Source organism: Sciurus vulgaris (assembly GCF_902686455.1).
Source record: "Sciurus vulgaris genome assembly, chromosome: 3".
Lineage (NCBI taxonomy): Eukaryota > Metazoa > Chordata > Mammalia > Rodentia > Sciuridae > Sciurus > Sciurus vulgaris.
This window is the reverse complement of record NC_136463.1, coordinates 59636973-59659728: the sequence shown is the minus strand read 5'-3', so window position 1 is coordinate 59659728 and position 22756 is coordinate 59636973. Positions and strand designations below refer to the sequence as shown.

At 48.7% G+C, this 22756-nt stretch overlaps 1 protein-coding gene across 3 annotated transcripts in view; it reads left to right on the top strand.

Moving 5' to 3' along the window:
- SPNS3 (SPNS lysolipid transporter 3, sphingosine-1-phosphate (putative)) overlaps nucleotides 1–22756 on the top strand; it is a 70619-nt gene that overhangs the window by 23171 nt on the left and 24692 nt on the right. The window contains exons 1-8 of one of the 3 annotated variants that reach the window (XM_079134099.1): nucleotides 805–1258; nucleotides 5575–5640; nucleotides 11131–11267; nucleotides 11811–11962; nucleotides 12676–12742; nucleotides 14317–14465; nucleotides 15245–15397; nucleotides 19129–19318. In XM_079134099.1, coding sequence (XP_078990225.1) covers nucleotides 1048–1258; nucleotides 5575–5640; nucleotides 11131–11267; nucleotides 11811–11962; nucleotides 12676–12742; nucleotides 14317–14465; nucleotides 15245–15397; nucleotides 19129–19318 — 1125 coding nt within the window. In that variant the 5' untranslated portion in view covers nucleotides 805–1047. Of the gene's footprint in view, nucleotides 1–804; nucleotides 1259–5574; nucleotides 5641–11130; nucleotides 11268–11810; nucleotides 11963–12675; nucleotides 12743–14316; nucleotides 14466–15244; nucleotides 15398–19128; nucleotides 19319–22756 lie in introns of those variants that run through there. The other 2 variants (XM_079134098.1, XM_079134100.1) reach the window with 2 other exon arrangements.

Below are 22756 nucleotides of genomic sequence, written 5' to 3'. Positions count from 1 at the left end.
ACAGAATCCAGCCTAGAATTCTGTGTCACACTTGTCATATCTGTTTTGTCTCTTTAATCTGAAATAGCACCTTAGTCTTTTATGACTTTGATTTTTTTCATTGTTCTTATTTTTTCTTTTAGTTCTGGGGATCGAACCCAGGGCCTCTTGCATGCCAAGCACATACTCTACCACTGAACTACTTTGACATTTTTGAATCATAGTCCCTTAAAAAAAAAAAGAACGTTCCTCCATTTGGATCTGTCTGATGTTTCCTTGTAATTAGATTTGGGTTATGCATTTCTGGCTACAACACTGCACTGTGACATGTGCAGGGTTTTAGATGGGAGGCCCACTGCCATCTGCCCCCTTTGGCGGTTACTTTAATCCCTGGTCAAGATGTCTGCCCCTTCTATTGTGTAGTTACTCTTTCCCCTGCTTGCTATTAGTGAGCAATCTACAGAGACAGCTTGAAGCCTATGCCATTATCTTGCTTCTCTCTGAAAACATCCCCTTAGCCTAAGCTCTATTGGTGTGTGTTGCCCACAGGTGTCTTACTGTAGGCTGCCTTCTCTGAGGTATTTTTTTCTTTACATAGGGCATTACACACTGAACAGGAACCAAATTTCGCTGACTGTCTAGACCAATGTTGCTCTCCTGGCCAACACCCAACCTCCCTGATCTGACTTGGGTCCTGGCTCACACTCCATGTCTTGTGTGGGTGTTGGGTCAGCTTGCATGAGCAGGGCCCAGGGGAGACTTGTCTCATTGTCTGTCCTAGGAGTTTCCCTTCCTCACTGCAGCCGCAGATTAGATTCAGGGGACCATAAAGTTATGCAGGCACACGGGTGAGGGTGCCAGCAGGCTTTGGAGGTTGAGGATGGTGAAATTTTATCAGTGAGGTTTTGGTGGGCTCAGCAGGAACCTGTGATTAGATGCCTAACAGTTAGGACAGCTGCTTTGAGGTTGGAAGGCTGGGGGCCCTCAGGAAGTTACTTAGTGCTGAGCTGATGCATTTAACCCAGCACCCGTCCTGGGACAGGAGTTGCAGGTTGGCAACCACTGGAGATGTCTGCTGAGTGCCCTGATCCTGGGCCGGGAGGGCCACAGAGTCAGTCCTTGAGGCCAGGCAGGCACTATGGGACCTTGGTCTCAGGTCAGTGTCCCCCTCCCAGCACACCTGCCCCATGGAGCCTGCCCCGCTGGAGAGCATATGTGGCTGCTGCAGTTCTCTGTTACATCAACCTCCTGAACTACATGAACTGGTTCATCATCGCAGGTGAGGAAGGGACAAGCATCCTGGGGCTGCACCTGCTGGTCCATCCCAGCAGACGGTGGGTGCATATCTTGGCAACTTTCCATCCATCGTCTTTTCTTGGAGCACATCTCTGTTGTTCTCAATCCTAGAGGTGGTTTCCAGTCATGGTTTCCAGAATGAAGACTACTTCCCAATCCAGCCCCAAACTAAGAGAAGCTGGGTTTGAGGGCAGGGACAGGAGGAGGGCTGGTTGGCTGAGAGCAGTAAGAAGGACAGTGCCTTGCAGATGATGTCCTCAAGATTCTGGGAGGAACTGCAGGGGGAGGTTCTAGAGGACAGGGTACTTTGGTTCAGCTTGCAGGTGAGAATAACTTTTTATTTTTTGGTATTGGGGATTGAACCCAGGGGTGCTTTCTCAGTGAGCTACACCCCTAGTCCTTTTTATTTTTTATTTTGAGATAAGGTCTCACTAAATTCCTTAGGGTCTCACTTGCAGAGGCTGCCCTCAAAAGGTGCTCCTCCTACTTCAGCCTCCTGAGTTGAGGGAGTTACAGGCATGCGCCACCATGTCCATGAGAACAACTCTTACTGGGTCTGCTTCTGGGATAGCAGGCAGTAGGCAAAAGTTGCACATTCTGTCTTCCTTTCTTGTAGGTCCCAGGCACAGTCTGCTTCTGTCTTCTGTCAGTCATTCATTAATTTATTCATTGAAGACTGACTGGGGCTCAACTTAGTTTTCTTGTCACTCATTCACTCACTCATTCATTCAGGAACCAACCTTTCCTGCCTCCCACCTCTCTGTTTATTTCTCCCTCTCTCTCTCCCTCTCTTTCATACTTGGGATTGAACCAAGGGGTGCTTTGCCACTGAGTTGCTGAGGGTCTTACCAAATTGCTGAGGCTGCCCTTGATCTTCCTTCCACAGCCTCCTCAGTTGCTGGGATTACAGGGATGCCCTTCCACATCCAGCAACCTTTTCTTTTTTCATTACCCATCCATTCAAGATCAAATACTAACTGTGGGCAGGAGCCTTTAGTTGACCCTGGAGACCTGTGAGGAACTCGGACTTGTAATACCTGAATGCAGGAATGACTATCTTGGGCACAGGAGGAAGCTTGCCAAAAGTGATCCTGCAAAAAGCAGAGAGATGCAGCCAGATGAGGGAGGCACAGACCAGGCTAGGGAGCTCAGGAGAGGGGTCTCCAGCTTCTGGGCATCCCTGGGGCCAGGGCTTTGATGCATCAGTTACAGGCTCAGCACACTGTCATAGAATGAATGGGACTCAAACTGCAGATATCACCAGACCTGGTCTTTGTCTTTGAGTTGCTCAGAGGGACACAGAACACATGTATGAGTCACTCTAATAAAGAACTAGAGGGGATAAGTGCAAGCTGGGCAGCCATAAGGACAGATGACTGAGGGGTTCCATAGAATATGCAAACAAGGAGGTGTTTGGTTTGGGCCTCGAAGGCTGAGAAGATTGGAAAGGCAATGAGGTCAGGGGAAGGTATTCAGAGAGGGGTGAGTATGGGAGGGTGAGAGCGCATGGACTGATCAGGGATGACAAGAAGCAGAGAAAACAGAAAATATCTCTGAAAAGGGTGTTTGGGCTAAAATCATGGACTTCTTGGGTGCCATCCTGGGAGGTTGGACTTTCTACCTCAGGCAATGGGGAGCCATGGGACAATTTAAAAAATCTTTTTTTTTTTTTTTTTTACAGACTGCCTTTTGATTCATTGTACACAAATGGGGTACAACTTTTTGTTTCTATGGTTGTACACAATGTAGATTCATACCATTCATGTAATCATACATGTACATAGAGTAATGATGTCTGCATGAGACAATTTTTTAAATGGAAGAATATAATTGGATCTGATGCCTTGATGGAGGTGGGTGTGTGGTGGGGTCAGTTCACAGTCTACTGCAGGGGATCAAGTCAAAGCTGAGGAGGCCTGAGTTTTTAGTGTGGGCTGGTGGCATGAAGAGGCATGAAGGGTGAGAGGCACAGGGGAGCCGGTACCTTCGGGGAACATTGGTATGCAGATTATGAGCCTGGGAGGCTGGGCTGCTTACTCTCTTTTCACTTGTTCTGGGGGCCCCTGGCTGGGCCATCAGAGTCCACCTGATAGAATTCCTTCCCCATTAGGACATCCTTTGGCTGTGGTCATTGTGGGGATGAAGACTAGAAGTGAAACCATGATGAGCTCCTGGGGACCGTTGGGGACATGAGGTTCATGCAGCATTAACATTCTCTTGTGGGAAACAGCTCTTTGGGAGGCCAGGGTGTAGATAACAGGTTAAAGTGAAGTTGGGTTCACTTTTGGCCTTTTGCCACCCACAGAGCACCACGAGATCTAGAAGAGCCGATGAGGAGACAAAACAAGGGACCTGTTTCCTAAAGAGGGAAGATGAGGGCAATTATAGAGGATTTTTATTTAGTTAGTTATTTTGCTCACTTGTGTTATCTAGTTTTTTCTCTTCAACGACTGTGTCTTCTTCATGTCATTAAAAGGGGGAACAAGACATAACTGTTTGTATGCCTGGATGCTGTGGCAATCGGGCCCAAATTAGCTGTCTAAACGACATGCTCTTGCTTTGTGCCTGTCATCCTTTGATCTTTATTCCCCTGCTGGCAGGTCTTGGAGGTGTGGATGTGGGACTTTCCTGGTGTGGGTGTTTCTGCAGTGTCCCATTTGGGGGCTTCTGCTCCCCTTCTTGGCTGCTAGGTGTGAGGGCAGGCTGTCTCAGCTGAAATTCATGTCCCAGCTCCCAGTTCCAGCCCTGCAAACTTGTGTGGTTGGAGCCTGGTTCCTCATCTATGAAATGGGGACAGCACTGGTCCCCATTTCTTAAGGTAACAACTGTGCATGTGCAACTCAGGGCCTGGTTTCAGCCATTTCATGATTCAATAAATTGAGAATGTTCTTTGCTATGCTTTGGATATAGTCTGTCCCCCAAAGTTTCATGTGCTAGAAACATGGTCCCCAGTGCAGTGGCATGGAGGTGGTGGAACCTTTAAGAGCTTGAGCCTTCTGGAAGGTAATTAGGTCACGTGGGCTCATGAATGGATTAATGCTGTCTCAAGGCAGTGGGTCAGATCTAGTGAAACTGGATTTGTTCTTGAGAGAATGGGTTGTCATAAACAAGGCTGGCACCTTCCCTGAATCTCTCTTCCACATATGCTACTTGCCATTCTCAAACATGCTCCTGCCATGTGAGGCCATCTGCCATGAGGCCCTTACCAGAGTGGAGCAAAAGCTGGTGTCATGCTTTTGAACCTTGAGAACTGTGAGCTAAATAAACCACTTTTCTTTATAAACTACTGAGCCTCAGATATTTTGTGATAGCAATACAAAATGGACTAGAACAGTTTTCTTCATGATAATGATAAGGTCAGAGTCATATGGCTCGCAAGAGCAGATACCATAGACCCTAGTCCTTTCTGAGATACCACTGAGAGGATAAGGGAATTCCAGGGAAGAGACCACAGTGTCTGAAGGGCTGCTTCTCTCTGCATTGGGCCGAGCACCCACTGCCCCAGCCTATATCTTAGCAAGTTCTTGGAGGGGCTTAAGGGATCTAGTTAGCACAGCATAGGAGACTGCCAACCTCAGGGAGGTGGGACTGAGGGCAGACCCAAGTCTCCAAAACTCTATGTATGCATGCTCTTATCTGTGTGCTTAAGCCTCTGGAAGAACATGCTTGTGTGTAGATATATACAGGCCAGGGCACATATGTCTTTGTATGTCTATACCTATGTGTTCATATGCATTTTGGTGTTTGTGCATGAGCAGGGTTACTGGGGCTCCAGGGACATCTATTTGCACAGTAGTCTAAATGAAGGGCTGTGCACTGAATAGCCACAGGGAACAGCCAGTTGCTCTGATTAAAGTGTGAATGGCAGCCTAAGTGTGAGGATACGCATGCATGTCTGTGGGTGTCTTTATATGTACGCATCAGTGGTGTATATGATTTTGTGTGTCTGGGCTTATGTGTCTGTGAGTGTAGGCTCCTGTGTATGTATACTGTGTCTCTGAAAGTGTGTTTCTCTGGGAATGTTCATTTTAGGAATATATGTGCATCTGCATGTCTGCAAGGACATGCTCATGTGCAAATGTGAACACACACATGTCTGGGGTGCTTGTTTCTGTGTTTGTTTGATGTGCATGAGTTTCTCTGGGTATTTGCTGAATGTGTGGGAGAGAGGGGAAGAGGACAGTTACCATGCCCCATGCTGTTCTGGTCAGAAGTGGTCCTGTCCCAACTTTGGAGGAAGCTGAGCTTTAGAGACCTGGTGGGTTACTTCTATTTCTTGAACACGATCCCTCTCCACAGGAGTGCTTTTGGATGTACAGAAGTTTTTTCGGATCAGTGACAGCAATGCTGGTTTGCTTCAGACAGGTAAGGATCCAGTTGCCAATCCTGGAACTGGGAACTTGGGCTCACAATGGGGTGGGGTCTTTTGGTGTGTGTGGGGTCCCATGCCCAGCTTCAGCCCCACTGAGTCCCCTGCACAGAGGAGGGGTAGGACCTGGGCTTAAAGGACAGTCATGGGAGAGGGGAAGAGGGCAGGGACTCAGGCCTGGGGCTAGCGCAGCCCCTGTAGGTTGGAGTGTTGGTTGCTGCAGGATGAGCAGAGGGAGATGGACCTCTGCATCAACTCACCACTGTGGAGTTGTCACTCATTCCTACATGTTTGATAGCTCGGCTGTGGATCAGAGACTCACTGAGGTTTGAGAAATTCTGATGTGTGCTTTAATCTTGCAGTGGTGAAAAATCTGACCACTAGGACACAGACAGACAGATAGTACATACTCCCATGAGGGCTCGGAAGGGCTCTCACAGAGAGCTTAAAGTCAGGCAGCAGGGAGCACCCATGTGTCCCATTCCAGGTGGGGGCATTTGCTGTCATGAGGCATGAATTAACCTTTCCCTAACTTGGATGGGGACACCCAGTCCCATATATGCACACAAGTATACACAGTTGATTACAACACGACACCCATGTGTTCATACCCTAACCAGCAACAGGCACACACTGTGACTTCTCTCTGCAGGTCACTCCCTCTCCTAACTGTCCACTATCTCAGTGCTGTAGAACATGGCTCTCAAACCGGGTACAGGGACCCCTAGGGATACACAAGAACTTCCCAGGAGCTACATAAATGTACAGACTTTTGCGAGATCCGATTCCAGTTCTTCAAGCCTGTACGTCTCTTTCCTAACATGGATATGCCTGAGAGCAAGCCTGTGCCCCACCTCCGGGTCTCCTTTCTCATCTCCCCTTTAGGATCCCCTGTTTTCCATTTGAAGCAGAAAGAGACGCCCCCATCCTGGGTGCACTCTGTTTAGTGCTCTGGGAGTAAAAACTCCAGGCGCCAAGCAGAGGAACCTCTGTGGCTTCTGCAGAGAGGCCCGGAGCACTAAACAGTGAGCATCAATAGAAACACACTGGGGATCTTTTCACCAGGCCACACGCCCATGGCAAGGAGCCAAGCCTCTTATCTAGCCAGCCCGCTGTGCGTGACTATCTGCTATTTATCTACAAATTAGAATTCAGAAATGAGATAGTGGTTTCAGGGATGGGTGTCAACATATTTATTTCCATTAAAAGAGTGAATCCAGCATTTTTTCTCACAATCAGTGAGATTGCCATAAACTGAATGAACTCTATCTGCAGCCATGAGGATTTGAATGAAAATAAAGTTTACAAAGATACAGTTGTTCTTGAGTATCTAAAAGGGATTGATTCCCTGTGGATACCCAAATCCATGGATGCTCAATTTCCTTATATAAAATGGTGTAGTATTTGCTGAGAACCTAGGCACATCCTCCTGTATACTTTAAATCATCTCTAGATTACTTATAATACCTATTACAATGGAAATGCTAAGTAAATAATTATTATATTGCATTGTTTATGGAACACTGAGGAGAAAAAGTCTTTATGTGTTCACTGCAGATGCAATTATTGTTTTCAAACATTTTTGATCCATGGTTGGTTGAATCTGAGGAGGTGGGACTTGTGGATACAGGGGTCAACTGTACATAGGGATTCTGGAAATCACATCTTCTGCAACTAATGCTAAAGCTTATGATAAAAATGTTTGAAATAGGGGCTGGGATTGTAGCTCAGTGGTAGAGCGCTTGTCTAACATGTGTGAGGCACTGGGTTTGATTCTCAGCACCTCGCATATAAATAAATAAATAAAATAAATAAAGGTAGGTCGACAACCAAAAAAATTAAAGAAATGTTTGAAATACCAGCTGAAAACGTGTGAAGGAGTACCCTGTTCTATAAACTTCTTTCAGAGTCATGTGAGGCAACACTGTAGACTGGGGATCTCTAATTGCCCCTTACTCTTGGGGCTGAGAGGCTAGCAGTGGGTTCTGACCCTTCGGTCATATTGTAGCAAAGTGAGACCTTCTTGGCTTGACACCCACAATTTTTTGATTCAACAGATAATGGCCACTGAGTCAACATTTGCCTTCTCTGATTCTTACTGTGGGGATCAGAATTATTATTACAAAGTCTCTGATAAGGGAGGTGCTGTGGAGGGAGGTGTGAGTGAGCGTGTGTGTGTGTGTGTGTGTGTGTGTGTGTGTGTGTGTGTGAATTGTTGAGGGAAGGATACTCTTTGGAGAAGCAGGCCAAATAGGTGAGTGGAAAGGGCAGTGGGCTTGGAGGTCTGATGTCCAGGCTGGTCTTTGGTGGTCTCAGGTAAGTCTCTTTACCTCTCTAGGTTACCAGCAATGTCCCTAAAACAACCTGGTGTCTCTAAAATGTTGTGTGTCTCTAACTGCAGAAAAGTGAAACAGATGATTGAAAGAGAGCTTAATGGAGCTGTGAGTGGGGAGGGAGGTCGGGGAGGCAGTGGTCAGTTCCCCTCTACCTGCCATGGGACAGAGAAGCTACTGGAGTTAGTCCATTCAACATATTTAAAACTAACCCTGAGCTGAGTGCAGTGGTACAGGCATTACAAGCCTGTAATGCCAGTGTCTCAGGAGGCTGAAGCAGGAAAATTGCAAGTTTGAGGTCAGCCTCAGCAATTTAGTAAGACCCTAGGCAACTTAGTGAGATCCTGTATCAAAATAAAAAAACAAAAAGGACTGGGGATATAGCTCAGTGGTAAAGTGCCCCTGGATTCAATCCAGACAAATAAAATAAAACAAACAAATAAACAACCCAACTAACACAGAGTTGGCCCTTACCACATGTCAGGCCCTATTACAAGTGCTTTGTATTTTTTATAGTTCTGGGTATCAAACCCAGGGTCTTGTGCATGCTAAACAAGCTCTCTACCACTGAACTACAGTCCCAGTTCCACTAAGTCCTTTAAATACAGACTCATTTAACCTTCACAACAATATTGTGGGAAGGTATTGTTTTTATTATGCCTGTTATACAGATAATGAAACTGAGGCTCAGAGAGGCTATGGCTCTTGCTGAAGCTGGGATTCAATCCAGGGAATATGATTCCAGAGTCTATCATTAATTCCTCCCACCTTATAAGAGTAATGATTTGAATTTGGAGATTCTAGGAATGAGGACCTGCCTTCTCCTTGGGAAGGGTACTTGCAGATGTACCAGAGCATCTGTAGATTGAAGGCATTTATATACTGCAAATGATCCCTGCCCCAAACCCCATGAAAGTACTAAAAGATTTGGGGAGATATTTCAATAACTTCTGGTAAAGAAGAGATGCATAAACAAGACAAGGAACAACCTTCTCCCACCAGAGGAAGACTGATAAATTTTTCTCCATCATAGCTAAACACTTAAGTGTGGGTGGGTAGTGAATAAAACTATGCAATTAGCAATAATTATAGATAACACTATTGGGCATTTACATAAAACCATTCAGGTTTATTTTATATGCTTTATTTAGTCAATCCTTTCAATAATCTTATAAAGGAAGTACTACTACTATAGAGCAGTTGATGAAAGCGGAACAAAGAGAGATAAGGGATTTGCCTATGGTCAGAATAGAAAATAGCTTGAAAGTGTTGAGCCAGCATTTGAACCCCAAAAATCTAGTCCTAGATTTTGTTTTTATTTACTTATTATATATTTATTTTTTTTTGGTACTAGTGATTGAATCTACCATTGAACTGATCCTTTTTATTTTTATTTTTTCCTTTTGAGATAGGGTCTGGCTAAGTGGCTGAGGGCCTCCCTTGCTTGTAGAGGCTGGCCTCAAGATCCGTCTGCTTCAGCCTCTGAGTAGTTAGGATTACAGACATGCACCACCATGCCTGGCTATTTTTTTTTTGAGATGGAGTCATGGGGTATCATTATTTTATCCAGGCTGGTATTGAACTTGTGGGCTCAAGCAATCCTCCCACATCAGCCTCTCGAGTAGTTGGGACTACAGGCATGTACCACCATTACAGCCTTGAGCTTACATTTTTAAATCCTTAAGACTTAATATAAAAGACTGAAAAATTATTTCCAAAAGATGTTAAATACAAACAACAGCTCAATAGGAAAATGGCAGAGGATGTAAACATAGAAAGTGTTGCTTGACCTCACCAGGAATAAGGACAATGCAGATTAGAAAATCAGTGAGATACCATTTGTTTTGCATTAGATGGACAAAAATAAAATGATCTGTCATATCAAGTGTCAGCAAGGATGCTGGCTATACTTCTATGTTAGTGTATACTGATATAGACTTTTCGGAGCCCTAGTTTGGCAGTAGTATTAAAATGTTTAATGCCATTGACACCAAAGATCACTCTCTGTGGAATATTAGGTTGAACTATATTAAATTGCCAGTTTTATAGGTCAAAACTGGCCTAAATTCCACAACTGCATGTGGCTTAACCCAATACTAGAGTAGGTCATGGGAGAGTGGGAGTGACTGGAATATGAACTGGGAAGAACCTGAATATTCATTGGGTATAGGAAATGTCAATCATCTGTGTTCAGGGACTGGAGACCCAAGTGCTGGACATTAAATTCCAAAGCCTAAGGCTCTTGAATGGTGAGACTGAAAGGAGGAGACTGTCCAAACCTCCTTTTCTCCACCTGCCAGCTCTTCCAACTTGGAGGCAGGGATTCACCATCTTCCAAGGGTGAAGGTGATTTTATTTACGATACCGAAGTAGTGCATGCACTTATCCATGTGGTACGTAGCCAAGCAAAATCATGGCAGTTTTCTTCTCCCAGAATAGCAAACACATTCATTAATGATATAGGTGGCATACACCTATAATTCCAATGATTCAGGATATTGAGGCAGGAGGATCATAAGTTCAAAGCCAACCTTAGCGACTTAGTGAGACACTGTCTCAAAATAAAAAAAAATTTAAAAGGCTAGATTCAGTGGTTGGAAGGTGGTCAATGTCTGGGGAATATTGTACCTATTTAGGAAAACAAACTCTTTCTTTCTTAGCCTCCTGGAATCATCACTGGTTTATAGTCAGTGTGCTCATTCTAAGCCATCCTCATCTCCTAATTGAAACAGGCCCCAGGCTGACCTCACTTTCCTCCTGCCAGCAGCAGGTGTAAGAGTGACAAATCAGATGGGTTCTGATACTCATAGAGGTCACATGTTCCTGTAAATATAGGAAACTAGCATCCACTCCATGTCGGGGGCTCCATGATCACTTCTTGTCTCACCTTACACAGCCTGGGAGGGCCATGTCTGCTTCTGCACAGAGAGGCCAGAGAGAGGCCACATGGCAAGCAAGTGGCAGAGCTGGGATTTGGCCCAGGCCTGGTGCCACATGCTCTGGGTTATGGGTTGTCTGTTAGGGATTGTGAGATTCACCTTATCTTTTCCTCTTCATGCCCGGGCCCACTACCAAGATGCCACCTTGTGGGCCGTCTGCTCACCCACCATTATGGGGTAGGGATCCAAGCTGCCCCTTGTGTGTCTCCTCCAGTCTTCATTGGCTGCTTGCTGCTTTCTGCACCCTTGTTTGGCTACCTGGGTGACCGCCACAGCCGCAAAGCCACACTGAGCTTTGGGATCCTGCTCTGGTCAGGGGCTGGCCTCTCCAGTTCCTTCATCTCCCCTAAGGTAGGTGTCCACACCCCTGCCCAGACCCTTGGGACCTTCCTTCCTGCTATGCTTCCTCCATGACACAGCCCCATCAGAGCACTGTGGGATGAGTTTTTCTGTTCCTGGCCCAGTCTGACACAGAAACTGTAGCAGCAGGGCTGGGAGAGGAGATGGAGCACAACTGGGTAGACTTTCCTAACAGGAGGCTTCCTCTTTTGCACCTCCCTCTGTCACCCTCTGCTTCACTTCTGTCCAGCTCTGCTGGAGGTGGGGTTGGGGGTAATAGCTTCTGCCTTGGGGAACTGACCTGCTTAGCAAAGATACCCAGGAGAAGGGCTCCCCTGGGTGGTGGCTGTAGGTACCAGCAGGGGACACGTGTGTAATTATGAGAACTTGAGGGTGCAGGGCGGGGCTGGGTAGAGTGAGTTATCTGTAGCCCTGGTGCCCTTCCCCTTGGACCTATGTCAAAAGGTCCCTTTAGCCCCTTGGACACATTTTTCTGTCCTTCACCCCGTGGGTGATTTCTGGAACTCACCTTGGTCCTGTACCTGTCTCGCCCAGTACCCCTGGCTCTTCTTCCTGTCCCGAGGAGTTGTGGGCACAGGCACAGCCAGCTATTCCACCATCGCACCCACTGTCCTGGGTGATCTCTTCGTGAGGGAGCAGCGGACCCGTGTGCTGGCCATTTTCTACATCTTCATCCCTGTTGGGAGGTTGGTATTACCCCTGGATCCACTTCAGGTAACCTGAGGTCTGAAAGAGTCAGAATGGGGACTGGGCTGGGGATAGGAGAGGTCAAACCAGGAGGACTGGGATCAGTCCAGGACAGGACCAATCCTAGACAGGGCTGCCCATTCCTCGCCATGTCACTTAATTTATCTGAGTCTCAGTTTTCTCATCTGAGAAAGTGGGGAGTAACACCAATTGATGGGACTGTGGGGAGAATTGGAGATGATAAGGACGTACCCTACTGGTTAATCTGATCAGGAAGGAGTGAGGAAAAGCCCTGTGGCTGCTCAGGGAGGGGCCAGCCCTGGAGGGTGAGGTGAGGAAGTGTGTTTGGGCCACACCCTGTACCGTAGTGTGTGTGGGGGGCGGGAAGAGTGGAATTTGCTGTCAGGCCCCCGAGCTGTGACCCAGGTTTCCTGAACTTCCCTGACTCAAGCAGAGCTGAGTCTTGGGCATGAGGGGTGGGGTTGGGGTGTGTGTGTCCTCATATGGGGAGAGAGTGGCACTGGGGGGTGGGCCAGGAGCCAGAGGTCACTGGTGACCTGAGCAAGGGCAGTGGACATCTGGGCCTCCTCATGTGACTCACGTTTTTCAGAGAAAGAACTCAGAACCTGCAGGGTGTGGGTCACCCTGGTTCAGACTGGCCTGGGGCCTGTCCCCTGCCTTACTTCTCATCTCCCCTGCCCCTCTGTTGCAGTGGTCTGGGCTACGTGCTGGGGTCAGCTGTGGCGGAGCTAACAGGGAATTGGCGCTGGGCCCTCCGAGTGAGTCCAGTTTCCTTTTCTTTCCTCTACTTTCCCCCTGGGTGGGCAGGGACTTTCCAGCCTTCCATGGCCTTAGCCACTTGGCACAGTACCCGGCGCCATGGTGGGTGTGAGACGTCGGTAGCTTTGGATGCTTGGGGCCTCACGTGGAACATGGACTATGGAAATCTCAACCTTGGGTTCAAATCCCAGCTGCTGTTTACTCGTTGTGTGATCTCCGGCAAGTTGCCTCCCTCTTTGGAGCCCCGGTTTGCTTATCTATAAAGTAGGGGGAGTGAATACTACCTAGAGAATCTTGAGGATTGTTGAGACAAGGACTGGAAAGTTCCTAGTCCAGGCCCAGGCACATAGTAGGCCCTCAAAGACTGGCAGCTAGGGTTACTCAAGTAGTGGAGACATGATATCTGAGAACGTACCTGATAGGCCCTGTTGGGCTGTAGCCATCATCAACTCAGTCTTGGACAGGGATGTGGACCAGTCAGAAGAGGAAGGAACTCAGTGGTGGAAGGAGGTGGGGGCAGCTTGATCCTGCATGAAGGTCTGCGGAGTTGGCATGAGAAGTCATGGAAGGCAGCCAGGATGGGTGGGCTTCAAGGAAGCTGGTCTGACTTGGCTTGAATAAGAATCTTCTCATGGTCTGAGGCATGTAGTGAGATCCTCTCTTTGGGGTATGGGCAAGAAGGTCTTCAGGAGACAAAACTAGGGTAGGACTGACATGGCATATGGAGGCTTGGGCCAGGAAAGGGGCTGGTCCTTGAGGAAGCAAGCACTAAGTGGTCAGAGTTCTCATTTCCTTCCTTCCTTCTCTCTTTCCTTTCCTAATATTTTTTTATTGGCATATTATGATCATATATAATAGTGGGATTCATTGTGCCATATTTGTATATGTACATAATTCCTTTCTTCCTTCCTCCCTCCCTTCCTTCCTTCTTTCCTCCCTTCCTTCCTTTTTTCCATCCTTCCTTCTTTTTTGCAGTGCTGGGGATTAAACCCAGGACCTTGCACATACTAGGCAAGTTTTCTGCCACTGAGCTGCATCCCCACCCCTTTTTAAAACTTTTCTATTTTTTTTTTTTTTTTTTTTTGTGGTGCTGAGGATCGAACCCAGGGCCTTGTGCTTGCAAGGCAAGCACTCTACCAACTAAGCTATCTCCCCAGCCCACAACTTTTCTATTTTGAGACAGAGTCTCACTAAATTGCTGAAGTTGGCCTCCAACTAGTGGATCCTCCTGCTTCAGCCTCCAAGGTACCTGAGATTACAGGTGTGTGCTGCTATGCCAGGCCTGAGTTCCCATTTTCAACCATCTTGGACTCACTGACCCCAAGTAAAGTAGCATCTACACTGAAGAGATGGATATTAATGGGGACCCTGTTCCCCAGAGAAGCTTACCTTTGGAGGTGAGGGGTGAGGAGCAGTGGTGTGTGCAGCTCTGTGTATAACCAGGACTCTAGGACCCAGGATCTGGTCCCCAGAGTTCAGGCACTGTGGCTGATCCTCCTCAGGAGGATCAGGTATATATTACCTGGACCATGGTAATATATACCTCTGAGCTTCCTGGGCCTTCTATCCCCAGATCATGCCCTGTCTGGAGGCTGTTGCCTTGATCCTGCTTATCCTGCTGGTTCCAGACCCTCCCCGAGGAGCAACTGAGAAGCAAGGGGAGGAGGCCACAGGGACTCTGAGGAGCAGCTGGTGTGAGGACATCAGATACCTGGGAAGAAAGTGAGTGTTCCTGTTGCCTGCTGCAAGCCAAAAAATCCTGTCTGTCTGCTCTAGCATCCCTCCCTCCTTTTGCCTCCAGGGAGCCCTCCCTGGTATAGGCCTCTTCCTCCTCTGAGTTTCACTTACCTACTGAGATGCCCCTTTATCACTCGGGGCTCAGCCCTCCTGGCCTCCCCATGCTACAGAAGTGTGGGGCTAAAAGAGGGGCAGGTGCCTCAAGCTCCAGCCTTGCCTCTGTTGCCAACCCGAGTGACCCTGAGACTCTGAGCTCCACTTTCTTAACTGACTCAATGGATAATTTTTTCCAGGCTTGCCCACTCCTCAGGGCAGCTGGGTACTTATTGCTCATTTCTCCCAGCTGCATGGGGATGCATCTTCCTCTCTCCCAGGCGCTGTGGGAGAGGCAGAAGAGAGCCCACTGCAATTGCAGGCCTCACGATCCAGTGCAACTTCAACATTCATTCCAGAGCCATGAGACCCATTGAGGGGACTCCAAGGAAGATGGGGGCAGGTGGGGCCAGCTTCCTAGAGAATGTGATGTTGGATTGGGGCCTCTCAGGAAGGAGATGTGATCTGCAGAGGAGTGGGAGACATGGCACGAGCCAGAGTGTGGAGGGGGGCTGAGTAGGGAAGCTCAGGAATGTTGGGGAGGCGAGAGCACAGGGTGCTTCTGGGAAGAATCTGGAAACCAGAGCCTACATACCTGGGCTGCAGGGAGTGGAGAGGCCCTTTTGGCCCCAGTCCTCTCCCAACTTCAGTCAGGTTATCTTCTCTTGCAGCTGGAGTTTTATGTGGTCGACCCTTGGAGTAACATCCATGGCTTTTGTGACTGGAGCCCTGGGCTTCTGGGCCCCCAAGTTTCTGTTTGAGGCTCATGTGGTCCACGGGTTGCAGCTTCCTGATTTCCAGGAACCAGGAAGCAGCCAGGACAGGTGAGGGGCCTCTGGGGGTTGGGACACTGGACCCAGCTCAGGATGATCTTGCTGGGGAAGTTCTCAGGAGGTTATAAACCCCAGACTCAGTCTTCCTGGGTAAACAGTGAAGAGGGGAGGGCTTGGGGATCAGCTGGCAGGCAGGAGGCCTGGGGTCTCACTCTGCAGGTTCAGCTCTGCTACCCTGTGTGCTGCAGGCAGCTCCCTTGTCCCTCCTGGGCTGAAATCCCTATCTTCCCCCTCTAGGGGCTGCTGTGGGACTCCTAGAGGCACCTGCAGGGGAGGGGAATGAGGCTTTTGTGGGGAGTCTTGGGTACCCATCCTTTCGAGGGTCTTCTAGGGTCTTCTATGAAGTCACCCCATTATACAGATTGCAAATTGAGGCAGTAGAAGGCCTCTTTACAGCTCTGGCTTAGGGATTTCACCTATGCATTTGTTCATTCTCTGGCTCATTTGAGACACCTAGAGCCCTGTGAAAGCTACTAGGAGAGTGGGAGGGGCTGTACTCTGCCCTCAGGGGATGCCCTCTCCACTTCCTGCCTAGCCATCCCTCCTACTTGGCTGCCCCTACCACCTCTGAGCCCATCCTCCAAGGAATCATCCTCTTTGACACCCTCAGTCCTAGTTCCTCCTCCTCTCTGGCTAATGCTTTTCTGTCTCCTTGTGATCCTTTTTTTCTCTGGGATCCTTGGAGTTCCTCAGGGCTCTGTGTCCTTTCATGGAGCTCCAACTTCTACAAAATGTGTTTTTCCATAGAATGTTTTGGAAATTAGGACATTTTTGGAGGACATCATCCAGCCTACCAGAGTGGGCAGAAGGTCCTGGTGCTGGGGTTCTACGTGGACCTCAGATGTTAATACACCTTCCTCTGTTAGAATAGGTCCTAGGATGAGGCTGGGACAGGGGCAGGAAGCTTCGGGATGCAGGGTTCTAGCTTGCCTCAGGGACAACTTCCAACATTCAGAGCTGAAGTGGTCCAATGGAAGGGGCTGCAGGGGGAGGTAGTGAGTTTCCCACCCCTGGGGTTGTGTAAGTGGAACTTGGACAGCTGCTTGCTAGGGCCACAGGGGAGCAGTATAGAACTTGGCTGTAAGAGTCAGTGATCCTGGGAAGTTCTTGTGTGTGGCAGGGGCAGCTCAAAGGGCTTGATGTGGCTGGGGCATGTGCTTTGGTTGCTGTTCAAGGGCTGGTGGAGGGCCCTGGTCATACTGCCCATTTGAATAATCAGTCCCAAGTCTCTCAAAGGCATTGAGAACCAGAAGAGGCCAGCTCAGAGCAAGACTCAGAGGTGGGTGACATTCATCCGGGATTTGGGGTCACTTGACTTGGCTGAGCCGGAGCTCTGCTCAGTTTCTGAGCCTGGGAAGGTTTTGATGAGGACCTTTAAGCTTTTCCAGGAACCCACATGCTTCTATCCCGTAGGCAGAAGGCTAGGAGAGTCTGGCTCTGCCTTGAGAGGCTGTGTGACCTCAGGCAAGTTCCTGCCCTCTATGGGCGCCACACTCTCTCCCATACACAGAAGGGATGGGGATAATCATTTGTTCTCAGCCTGTGGAATGGACATTTCACAGAATATGTGTAGGGGGGAGGTGCTTTTTGTGGCACTCATGGATCACATTCTTATATCCTGGTGGCAGGTCTGGAGTACCGGGGCCCCTGGCCATCCCACATAATTCTGGAATTGTTTGGGTATGGGAAGGATATGTGGCCAGGGGGAGAAAGGGAAGTAGGGACAACGACCTCCAGGCCAAGGAAACAGTGTGGGCCAAGGTAGGGAAGCAAGAAAGTGTAGGGTTAGTTTAGAGAATTCTGTCATTTGTTCAAAATGAGGGAGGGAGATGAGAAGGGAAGCTACACAGGTCAGTAGGGACCAGTCTCACAGGGACATCAGTGCCCGTCAGGAACTTGCACAGAGGAGAGCAGAGAACCACAAGGGACTGGAAAGATCCTGGCTAGATTTGGGTTTCCAAGCATTCATGCTGGTCACAGTCTCAGCTATGCCTTTTTTTGGGGGATGGGGGCATGCTTGAGACTAAACCTAGGAGTGCTCTACCACTGAGCTATACCCCAGACTTTGCATTTTGAAGCAGGATCTTGCTAAGTTGTTGAGAATGGTCTTGAACTTGCGATCCTCTTGCATCAGCCTCCCAAGTATCAGGGAATTATAGACATGTGACACTGTATCTGGCTCAGCTACGACTTTGAGCTCCTTTAAAAAGTGGTTTGATGAGCGTGGTGGTGCACATCTATAATCCCAGTGGCCCAGGAGGCTGAGTTAGGAGAATTGTGAGTTCAAAGCCAGCCTCAGCAACTTAAAGAGGTCCGAATCAATTCAGTGAGACCCTGCCTCTAAATAAAATATTAAAAAGGTCTGGGGATGTGGCTCAGTGGTAAAGTGCCCCTGGGTTCAATCCCTGATATCAAATAAATAAGTAAAATAAATAAATAAATAAAAATGGTGGTTTGACTGGAGCAGGAAGGTGAAGGTGGATACTCAACCCCTGGCTCTGCTGTTTACTACCTGGGTAATCTTGACCTTGACCTTTCTCAGCCCTGCCTTTCTCATTGTTCACCTTAGAATTCTGGCAGGGAATCAATGAGTTCATTTGCTCAATGTATGTTTCTTGTGTTCTAGTCTTTGTGCTTTTAGCATAGAGTCAAGGAAGTAAACCAAACCTTGTCACTGTTATCCAGGAATTCACAGGCAAGGAGATGACCTTGGAAATAGAGATATATAAAGTGCTAATGGGAACTGATGGTGAAGGAATCAGCAAGGGAACAGGGAAAGGTATCCCGAAAGAGGGGGCATTTGTGATGGGTCTTGAAAGATGAATAGGAGTTCACTCTAGTGAAAGGTGTTCCAGATGAAGAAATGAAAGTACAGGTGCAAAGTGGAGTGCAAATGGCAACTAGTTTGGAGGAAGAGGAAAACAGAACTGAACCTTTGGTCAAAGTGGGCTGAAGTTAGACCAGGAAGGACAGCATATGCCACTCAGAGTTGGGACCAAATCTTTTTGGTGTTTGAGAACTGGTGGGGAATTTCTGGCAGGAGGTGGGCAGAACACAGTCAATCTGTGTTTCAGGAAGCACCCTCTGGGGGTCTGTATGGAGGTTACTGGGAAGGGACAGATCTCCATAGTAGGGATGTGCTGGGGTGGGGAGGCAACTGGAGTGGATGTGGGTCCAGGAGTAGGAGGGAAAGGCAGTGGGGTCAGAAGGGGCTGCTTGATAGGTGTTCAGACAGTGAGTGGGAGGGTGGTGTCAAGGAGGGAATGTGTGTAATGCCTGCACAAGGGCTGGGTACATCATAGGAGCTCAATACAGAAATGCACTTACCTTTGTTCCTTCTATTATTGGGGCCAGAGAAAGGTTTGGGCCACAGTGAGACTCTAGAATTAAGATTTCTGAGTGGGGCTCTTTTGGGTGGCGAGAAGGTAGAGAAGCTCACTGGAAATAAGGCAGGCTCGGACCTAAGGTGCTGGGGTGCTGGGCAGAGCATCCCTATGGCCAGTGGCATCCCCAGGGTAAGACAGGAAAGTGGGTAGGGGAGGGCAGGGGAATACATCTTTGATCAGGGTCCTGAGGTCCTAAGAGCATCAGTTAGGAGAGAGAGGAAGGGAGAGGTCTGGTCAAGGACCCATAGCCACATTCCCTGTAGGTGCCAGGCAGCTAGGCCAGGAAGTAAGGCAGAATGAAGTGCTAACTAAGCCCTTTCTGCTCTTTTCCATCAGCCTGATCTTTGGAATACTGACTGTTGTGACTGGTATCATCGGTGTCATCCTGGGGGCAGAGGCTGCGAGGAGGTATAAGAAAGTCAATCCAAGGGCTGAACCCCTCATCTGTGCCTCCAGCCTTCTTGCCGCAGCCCCTTGCCTCTACCTGGCTCTCATTCTGGCTCCAACCACCCTCCTGGCCTCCTATGTAAGTGAGGGCCCTTCAGAGGTGGGTAGGGAACCCCTGTGGGTACAGGTGCACACTTTCTCTTTCTAGGTAGGTCTTGTTATTCCCATTTTACAGATGAGTAAATGGAGGCTTACCATGAGTTGCTCAGCTAGGAAGGGGCAGAACTGGCATTTGAACTGAAAGCTAGTGGACTCTGGTATTACCTCTGAGTTCCTGCTGAATGCTTTGATTTGAGATAATGTTCCCAGAGGGCATGTTGTGAGCCCAAGGAGATAGAGGGTACAGAAGGGGAAAGGAAGATCTGGGTTGCTCATGATCTTTGGGAACCTATTTGAAGGGCAAGAATCATGATGTCAGCAAGTTTCCAAGTTCCTAATTGTCCCTCCCAGCCTTTGCTTGTGTGAGTTGTGCTTGTGTCTCCATCCCCTCTTCTGTGTATCCCCAAATCCTTTCTTCTGCAAGACCCAACTTAAAGGTCACTTTCTCCAAAAGCCTCCCCATTCTGCCCTACCCACATGTCAGAATTCATCATTCCTGCTTAGACTTAGCCTATGTTTGAGTTCCATCTGGCACTCAGTGTGTGGGGCTATATCCACAGACAGGAAACCCAAAGGGCAGGGAGTAGATCCTGAGAATACCTGTGTGCATCAGGGTCCCTTGCTCCCTGCAGCCCTAACCTTGCCTGTCCTCCCAAATGGGAAGGGATCTCTGATTGTGGGAAGATGGCACTAGTCCAGCTGCAACCAGGCTTCCTTTCTCTTCCCCAGTTCCACAGCTCTGGATTCTGTCTGTGGGCCCAGTGGTCCCAAGCCCAGACAAGGGAGCTCACTATGGAAGTGTTCACTTACCTCTATTCCTCTTAGGGGCCTAGCAAAAGAGAAGGTTAGGAGCCAGGCGTGGTGGTGCATGCCTGTAATCCTAGCATCTTGGGAGGCTGAGGCAGGATGATTGCGAGTTCAAAGCAGCCTCAGCAAAGGTGAGGTGCTAAGCAACTCAGTGAGACCCTGTCTCTAAATAAAATATAAGGGCTGGAGATGTGGCTTGGTGGTCGAGTGCCCCTGAGTTCAATCCCTGGTCTGCCCCCACGAAAAATGAGAAGGTTTGGGCTAGAGTGGGATCCTAAAATTAAGATATCTAAGGGTGGAGAAGATCACTGGAAATGAGGCAGGCTGGACCTGAGGTGTTGGGGTGCTGGGCAGTGACATCACCAGGGTGAGGCAGGAAAGGGGGTAGGGGAGGGCAGGGAAGTACATGGGTCTTTGATCAGGGTCGTGAGGCCATAGGAGCATCAGTTAGGAGAGAGGGGATGGGGGAGATCTGGTCCAGGACCCATAGTCACATTCCCTATAGATGCCAGATCACACACCTGATCCAGGCAGCTAGACATCGAGCCCTTGCATTTGGATACTGAGTTCACAGAGCACGCTGGACTTGGATAGTGAATTCACAATGGCTTTAGTGATTTCCCACCAGCTTGGGTGAATCTCTCATCCACAACAAGGTCTCATATTATTTCCAGTCAGTCATGGACCGGTTCCATTTAAATCACAACTTTAGTTCTACTTCCAAATACGGAGGCTATCCAGGCCCAGAAAATTGCACTAGGAAGAAGGGGAGCTACAGTCTGCTGTCTTGTTCCTGTCTCATCTTCTGTCCCTCATCCCTACAATTGAGCCCTTCTAGGGCTCAGTAGGCATGAAAGGTTGACCAGAAATGGTCAAGGATTAATGACCATTTGCTGTCAGTGCCCTCTGTGTAGGGCTTGGGGACACATTTTGTTTCTTGGGGGTGCCTTCGGTGCTGACTTTAGCATTGCCCAATTCCTTGGTGCAGGTGTGGTCTTTCCACCCTGTTGCCAGAGGCAGCTATGGAAAATCAGGGAAAGAAACTGAGCCTGGTGCAGTGGGCACTAATAAATGCCTTCATGCTTATTGACAGGGGTAGGGAGGGGAAGAGTCACTGGCACCATCATTTTTGACCAGTGGGAGCAGTAGGAGCTGAGGGGGTCTGACCTCGCAGACTGAGGCCCAGGCAGATGGAGGGCCTGTCAAAAGCCTGTCCCTGATCAGCCAGCTGGAGCTATGGACCCCCTGCCAGCTCTGCTTCTGCCACTGTCTTGGTTGGCTCTGAGAATTTGCTCCTTGGCTATGTATTGGGGACACAGCTGTCCCCCACCCTGCAGCCTGGCGCATCTCCAGAACTGGATGGCTCATCTAGAAATGACATTGAGTCTTGGCTGACAAAGCCAGCTGGACAAACTCTTCTCCAGCCCTTCCCAGGGGTGAGGGGCTGAGGGCAGAAAGGTGGCAAGGCCAGGAGGTGCACATCCTCTAGCACCAGGAAGCTGCTCAAACTGCAGGACACCCACTGGCACTGAGGCCCCGTGGCCAGGGCTCTAGCCTCCACTGCCCTGTGACTCTGTGTCTCTGCTGTCCAGCTAGATCTTCTGATTTGAGATTCAGGCTCCAGCTCCTCCCCCGACCAGCCATCATTCATAAAGCCCTTAACATCTGCCAGTTCCACTGTCTCCTGCCCAGGCCCTGCACCCTTTCTGGGCTCATGCCTTGTGATCTTTCTCCAGGACTGCCCCGAGGCTACATTTTCACTTTCCTCCCCTTCCTGCTCACCTACCACAATCTGTTCTTCCCACATGGCCAGGATGAGCTTTCTAACAAACATGGACCTTTCCTTCTCCCAAGCCTTGTATGACTCCCTAGTGCCTTTGAAATTAGATACAGCTCCTTCAAACTCCCTCATGAACTATCCTGACATCCTTGTTGGTCTTCTCCCTCTATGGCAGTCCTGCCATGCAGGACCCCTCCTGATTCCCAGGAAGTGCCCCATGCTTCCTCCTGCCACTGTTCCCCAGTCTGTTCCACTCTTCATAAGCCCAGATTTCCTTGGGCCTTTGAGGGTTTAGTGCCATCTTTCCATGAAGGCTTCCCTGAGCGTTGACCTGACCCTCTGCCCTGATCCTTAGCACCATCTTCCTTGCACCACGGTTCCTGGGCTCTGACTCCTCTCCCAGCTCCAGCCTGTGAGCTTTAGGAGGGTCCAGGTCTAGGTCTAGGTCTGGTTCGGCTCTTTCTCAGCACTCCAGCCCAAAACACAGTGTCAGGAATGTGGGGGTAGGGGCAAATCACTACTGGTTGAGTGACAAGCTATTTGCATCCAACAGACTATTATAGAGGGTTGTTTCAGAGATATCCTAGTTTAAATGCTGCAGATATAGCAGTGAGTACAACAGATCAAAAAAAAATCTCTGTCCTAAGAGAACTTACATTCTAATTGGGGGAAGTAAATGAACAAGATGTGTAAGTAAAATTTACAATATTTCAGGTGATAATATATGCATAGGAGAAAAGTATGGTAGAGAAGGGAAATAGGGAGTGTGTGAATGTTAGGGGGAGAGGGCCAAGATTTTATATAGTGTGGCCATAAAGAGCTCATTGAGAA